Below are 6,983 nucleotides of genomic sequence, written 5' to 3'. Positions count from 1 at the left end.
CTCAAGTAGTGAATTCTCTCAGTCTCCGCCCTTCCCTATTTATATCATGATGGGCCTTCTCTCATCATCAACAAGCCACCCAACCTGGCTTGTGTGAGTTTTATAGGGCAAAGGAACACAAACTCCGCTGTGGATTAATATGTTAAGTGGTGAATATAGAAACCCTCGGTGCTAATTGATGATCGACTTAAGCATATGCTGCCTTTACGGAGCTTGATCTCAAAAATGTTTGGTAAAAGTTGCCTCAATTCATTTTATATGGTTTTAGAATCAAAGAAGATGTAGTCCTGTTTTTCACAAGAATGGCTATGAATTTCCCATCAATCAAAGGTTAAGACAATCAAATGCTTTGCCAATAGACTTGATACAATCATAAATTCTACCTCACAAGATACAACATTTAAATGTGAAGAAATGCTGCTTGCAATGAAGTTGAAGTTTAAAGAGAGGAATCCATAAGAAATGTCCTTATCAAATTATTGAATTCATTTGGTCTCTCCAACTGAGTAGCATGTCCAGCTTCCTTTATCACCGCTAACTTGGCCTTGTCACCCAAATGCCTGCACAAAGATACCAGTTTTAACCCCCAACTAGCTTTTTATGAGGACAGGAGTGACCTCTTGCTATTAATAGTACAAGAGCACAATATCGTATAGAAACCAAATAAGAAACATTACTTTTTCAACCTATGCCCTAGCTCCAGTGGGAAAACAAGATCATCAGCACCCCATATTATAAGTGTTTCCTGCAAGCAAAGCACAAACATAATGAGTCTAATTAAAAGATGCGTGGGAAACTTGAAGTGGAGATGGCCAAGCTATATACATTGTGAGATTCAGCATTCAAGAAACCAAATCTATATGTGACATTTAGATGAAGAGTGGAATGCTGTTAAGAGACAACCACACACTTAGCTGTAGTAATATATTTTTAGGCTGTATTCTAAAAGAAAATAGGCATGGATAAGCGTGTGGTGGTCTACTTTATAGGCAGTATTCTAAAAGAAAATAAGCATGGATAAAAAACAACTAGGGCTTCTCTATTTGCGGTTTAAAACTTTCCACAATTATGATGGATATCTTTCAATGTTCTCTTTGTTGAGGGGGTGGATTATTGTCACAGAGCTTCTAGATAAGCTGCTTAGAAGTTAGAAGCTATTAAAGCTTTCATCTGACATTTCAAGTGAGCTACCTCACTCATCTTCAGATAAATGAAGTTTGGTCACAGAGATAGATCACTCAAAGACCTGGGCCTCAATAGCTTGTACAAAATTTGTCCAGAAATGCTTTGAAAAAATGTTTCCTTCAGAAATATTCAATGTAAAATAGTTGGATTTCATTCTTGACAAGACTTTGATAATGTAATAAGGATCTCTTCTAAGTTCTAAGTTAACTTAAAGTTTCAAACAAGAAACAATTGTCAAGCCTTAGTTCAACCCCTTGATAGGCTTCCTTTCTACAGGTAGCATTTTGCAGAAAAGATTGTTCAAACATTGCACAAATTTGTCTACAACAATAAGTAGATGAGTGCAAGAGTATGCTCTGAGTTTGTCTCAAAGTGGACTTTTATGGGACTTTGGTGGATCAAATCATAAATTCTTATGGAGTTATCATATAGGCTTGATTGGCTGAATAGTTTAACCTCCCAATGAAAGGTTTTAGATGTAACAAAGAAGGCAATATTGTAAGGGCTTGTCTGTTGCGGCTACCAACTAGCTCTAGCTCTACAAGAACCTAGCACCTCAAACTACAATCTCTGAAATGATTCCGAAGCAACAGGGATCTATTCCAATAATATATTTCCTAAAGATCCCAATCCTCTCTGCCCCCAGCACTTCACAATGCAACATGGATGGATATGCAAATGAGGATTAGGTGGCCAGAGATGATCTACCCAGGAGCTCAAATTATCAGTAAGGCTTCGCTTGAAATGGAAGTAACTAAGCTACTAAAAGAAGCTAAAGTGGTTATGACCTTTCTCTAGATGATTTCTGTTAATAGCCCTGTCACCACCACAGCAACAAAACGCATAAGTTCTTTTCATGTTTTAAAGGGGGACATAAAAGGTTCACAGCTTGTACCAAACAAAAGATATAAAACAAAATGGAAGGAACCACGGGAAAAGTAAGAAAAATAGAGCAGATACTAGACCTTTCGAGTTACTAAATAGATCACGCACACTAACAATTGGTATTGCACAAGGTTAGAGAATTAACATTAGCCCAAAGAAGTAAAATTGATCTAAGTACCTGGATCTCTTTTGCTATAATTATACTTCATTTGTTCAGTTGAAGAAGACAAACGCATTAGGTTCTCCAAAGCATCAAACACTATTTTGGTAGTTATCAGTTGTATTGTGTCAAATCACTTAGATAATTCTGAAGGCATTTCTCTGAATTTTCCATATTAGATAAATCCACCCGTAAAGTATAAATGGTGTGAAATATCCAACCAAACTACATAGGTGCTTATTTGATTGTGACATGTCTGTAATTATAGACTGTTTATGCAATAATGTCAATTATTTATTATTTAAACATCCATCTTAGGAAGAATCATTTTTGGTGAAACAAATTGGCCAATTATGGCTTCGATGTATCAGCACACATTGCTTGAATTGAAGCCTTTGCATCATTTGGAAGTTGAGAAATGAATGCAGATTTGAAGTGTTTTTCTTATCAGTTATTGGTGATGTAAGAAAACATGCTATATCTGTAATGGTTGCTGCATAAATGAAAGATTAGTTGGAAGCAATAGTTGTTGAGAACTCTTCTCACTCAAACTTACTCACTTTGTAAACATTAGAATATGCTCTATGGTTTTGTCCCAAGAAGTTTCCTTTCAACAACCAAATCATTACTTCTGGTATCTACAAGTCATCGGATTGACGATATTGTTTGTTTTTGAGTATCTCCAGAAGGCAAATAGAAAACATACAGAGAATGGCTAGATATCGAGAATCCTACCACTCTGGAGTCCTAGAAATTCTATTAAATTACTTGTACATCATCTAAACAAATTTCTAGTGAGCATCAGTTACCTGCACCACCTAGTTTTCCTATTGAATGACGTGCCTTATTTGTGTTCAACTGGCTGCATGCATCTTCCTGTACTCAGATGGTGGTCTGCAAGGCCTGTAACCCTATTCCATTTTGCTCATTTCTGTTATTGCTATATGACTCAATGGGTGGTCAAAACCTAAAATCTTGCAGTTCAAATTCTTTGAAGGTATGGATGAGACCTCTAGGAGTTTTGCAGTTGATCATAAGAAGAGATCAAATAGTAGACAACAAGTTACTAACATAAAACAGGAAAGAAACTTAAAATTCTAAAGTACTAAATAGCAACTACCTGATTTAGCACAGGAAGTGGTGGTGCTGCTTCCTTCGATAGAGCAACATTTTGTAACAATTCTACTTTCTTCTCCCTCTGTTCAGTGTACATTACCTGTCTCAAAGACCATACCTTTCATTAGGAGGCAGCTGAATATAGATACAGGCCAAATAATTAGAATATAAAACTGAAGAAATTAACATAAGACCTTTTAGAGAACAAGAGCCATTAAGGCTTTAAATTGTATTTCATGCAGTGTATTGAGATATACCAATTAAAGAAAAATGGAAGACCTTGAAGAACAATAAGCCCATACAGGGCTTAAATTGTGTGTAAAGTTTGTTTGCTTTGAGTTATCCCAACAATGGAAAATTGTAGCCAGATGGACATACAAGAGAAATTATTTACAAAGCACAGATTGAAAATTATTTCTTAAGGGGCATATACAGATGCTACTATTGTCCAATAGCCCTTTTAATTGGAAACAAACTATGTGACCTATAGAATTGCATTCAAACATTGAATAGCAGACACCTCCAAAAACTTAGTAGTCTTCCATCCCGAGGATACATCTGCAATCTTGTGCCATTCGCTACCCATATGTGCTTGCTAGTGATCTGTGTGCAGTGCTGTTCTTGTGAAATTGAAATAACACAGGTGAAGGGATAGTAGATATCTGTATGCTAGAAGGTGAGCTTTCAGTGGCCTAAAAATTTGGGCAACACGCTGATATAACACAATCCAGTATTAATCTTTTTAATTTCTAGATTTAGATTGTGTCTATCTTTTTTAACCAACGTTTTGGATCACACTCTGTGAACCATCATCAAGGCAAGAGTGCAGCAAGGAGATGAAAATGCTGCTCTCTTGCCTTGATGATGGTTTATTTTTTATCTTCTTGCTGCTCTCTTGTCCTAATGATGGTCCACAGAGTGTGATCCGAAATGTCTCAAAAAGATATACACAATCTAAATCCAGAAACAAAAAAGGTTGACACAGTGATATGCACTCTGAACATATAGGGGGCTGAATAATTTGGTCCATTTGGGTGCATAATGAATGATTAGAATTCCTCAAAAAAACTGATGAGGCTGTCCCTTATGTAAATATAGATATAGACTGAAAAATCTGCTTCAGAATGGCAAATGCCGAGCAACAAATTATGGTAAGAAAAGGTATTAAATAAATGTTCAAACATCTGAAAATACACACTGCAAATTGAATGATTTGCTTGATGGTTTAACTTTAAACAATAATACAACATTTTAAAAAGAAGAGATGACAGAGAAGAACTAAGTGTATTACCCACATTGATAAAGTCCCGGAGAATGAAAGAGGGAACCAGTTTGGGAGGCCTGTGCAATGCAAACTTCATCAGCAACCTCACATGATCAGGAGTCTTTGGCAGAAGGATGTCTGCCACAGCCAGAGAATCATCGTTCTTAAAAAGCTCATCCTTATCCTCATACACCATGCACACTCCCGAACTGATAATAACAACTTTCTCCACAGATTCGGGGAAAAGATGAGCCATCCTATACGCTACAAACCCTCCATAGCTAATCCCGCCCAAATGAAACCTTCTCACGCCCAATTGCTTCAAAAGCTTCATCACGGACTCTGCCTGAAAAAATTCCGTTCTCTCATCCCCAGTGGAATAGGACTTCCCAAAGAAAACAAGGTCAGGCACATAGACATTAAATTCCTGCAGTAGAGGCCTGATCTGTAGATGCCACTGCCAGATTGCATTGGCTCCAAAGCCGTGAATCAAAACGAGGGTGGGCTTTTGGGGGCATGGATTTGTGGGCACCCAACAGTGCATCTCTGTTGTTGAGTCCACTTTAACCACTTGAGGAGTCATACCAGAGTATGTAAAATATAGCTGCAGAGACCAGTCCCTCCATGATATAAAGCTGAAAATGCCCATTTCTCTTCACAGCTATGAACTACCCTCACAAACCCGATACGTAAGCTCGAACAGTATAAAGCCTTCGATAAATGAATGTGAGGATTCAAACTATAATACATTTGATTAATGAAACTGCAGATTTAACTAAAACACTACGATCCTGTGCAGATTTAACTTAAACATTGCGATCCTGTGTAGATTTAACTAAAACATTGCACTCCTGTCATGAATCAGTCTGTGTCACCTCAGAGGTTGTGTCCATTTTGTTGATCTCGAGCAGCATCGCATTCTTTTGGGAGACCAGACGGCAGCCTCTTGTCTTATTGCTCAGAGGTCTCATTCGGCTGTTTGTTTCCTTCAAAATTTTAGTGTTTAAATTAAATTAGGGAAGGATCTCGTGGGATAATAAGGATCTCGTGGGCTAATGTGTCATGAAAAGAGTATCAATTATTATTATTATTATTCTTATGTTACTATGAGGAATCAATTGTGTGGTGTGCAATATCATAATTTGATTCTAATTTAATTAATTGAGTCATTTTCCATTGTGCAACTTCCAATTATTATCAGAATCAAAGTGTACTTTAAGTTCTAGAGTCATTTATAGAACTATATTTAAAAGGGTAAATTTCAATTACTAGTTAGAAGATCTAGGTGTAGGAAGTTAGCTTAGAGCAGCTTTTAGATCTCTTTCCCTTGTTTGTAATATTACAATTTGATTTGTACAAAATATTTCTATTTATGTTATTCCTTTTTGAGTCATTTTTCCTTGTGTAAATTTCAATTACTAATTTTTAAAAAATAAAAAATGATACCAAAAAGAATTTTCAATAGATTTCATGTGTGCTAATAATCATCTATTTATATTTCTAGTAATTTGAAATTTTGAATTTAAATTAGAAGAGTTGTACAACTCTATAATACCTATAGAGCAAAAATAATAGGACGATTGTGCATAAGTAATGACAAGTTTTAAGGTGGTTGCAGTGCACACAATTAGCAAAATGTGATATATTGCTTAAGATACATGAGTGCATGAGGTTAGCTATAACCACTACTAATGGACTTCCCTAAGTTCTTCATATTTTAAGATTATTTTTAATTAAGAATTTAGTAAATAAAAAATAATTTTAATATATATGAGACAATCTCTCACCTTAATCAAGGGCTAGAACAGATTATGTAAGTAACATATAAATGAATTTATTTAGGTAATAAACTATAAATTGTGATTTCTAATGTGTGACATGTGTAAGTTGACTAAAGTTGAGTTGGGTAGCTTCCATTACTTAGTAGAAAATTATTCATGTATGGAATTCATATTAATTGTTGTTCATCAAACATGTAACCCATCGGAATGACCTTGTGCATTATGGACTTCTACAATGTGTTTCTCTTAAAGCTCTATTGTGTGCTACTAGTTAAGGACCAATAGTGCTAAAACATAATTTAGGGGGTTCCTAAGCCGCTAGGGTTGAGTTCTTAAAGGTTAAACTTCTGAAATGGTCAACTTTAAAGTTGTGTAAATGAGTGATGGAAAAAAATTGAAGATAAATGCTTGAGAATGATTATGCATTTTTAGATTCATTTATGTTAGGATTAAGTATGTCATAAACCTTGCCCTTCTAATATTTGGCATTAGTTATTTATTATTATCTTTATTATTTATTTGTGAACCCTCATGGAAAGGAGTGTCCCACTTATGGTTTTATCATTATGTAATGTATATGTCTTATTGTGAT

General features: G+C 35.5%; 1 protein-coding gene across 2 annotated transcripts; it reads right to left on the bottom strand.

Annotated features, from left to right (window-relative positions):
- Positions 1 to 228: 228 nt before the first annotated feature.
- On the bottom strand, positions 229 to 5,591 carry LOC149575026 (uncharacterized). 2 transcript variants are annotated; one of them, XM_089814886.1, is made up of 4 exons: positions 4,642 to 5,591; positions 3,351 to 3,446; positions 678 to 745; positions 229 to 560 (listed from the first exon to the last, which is right to left on the bottom strand). In XM_089814886.1, the coding sequence occupies exons 1-4, from the start codon at positions 5,257 to 5,259 to the stop codon at positions 440 to 442; spliced, it is 903 nt and encodes a 300-aa protein (XP_089671012.1). In that variant the 5' UTR covers positions 5,260 to 5,591; the 3' UTR covers positions 229 to 439. The 2 variants fall into 2 exon arrangements, with proteins under 2 accessions (XP_089671012.1, XP_089671011.1); XM_089814885.1 differs by having other exon boundaries at positions 3,348 to 3,446; positions 4,642 to 5,587.
- Between the last annotated feature and the right edge of the window lie 1,392 nt (positions 5,592 to 6,983).

The sequence above is a fragment of the Cupressus sempervirens genome, chromosome 2 (assembly GCF_028749045.1).
Source record: "Cupressus sempervirens isolate cs-2001-9-10 chromosome 2, ASM2874904v1, whole genome shotgun sequence".
NCBI classification, from domain to species: Eukaryota; Viridiplantae; Streptophyta; class Pinopsida; order Cupressales; family Cupressaceae; genus Cupressus; species Cupressus sempervirens.
Note: the sequence above shows the minus strand (reverse complement) of the source record. Positions and strands in the feature narration are given on the sequence as shown.

What these genes read in the sequence shown, in the direction of transcription:
- LOC149575026 (XM_089814885.1), bottom strand. Translation starts at nt 5,259, where the DNA reads ATGGGCATTTTCAGCTTTATATCATGGAGGGACTGGTCTCTGCAGCTA. An exon ending in TTCTCCGGGACTTTATCAAT is followed by an intron (nt 3,447 to 4,641) that starts GTGGGTAATACA and finishes TCTTTGAGACAG; the next exon opens with GTAATGTACACTGAACAGAG. An exon ending in TTCCTGTGCTAAATCAGGTA is followed by an intron (nt 746 to 3,347) that starts GTTGCTATTTAG and finishes CTTTGCTTGCAG; the next exon opens with GAAACACTTATAATATGGGG.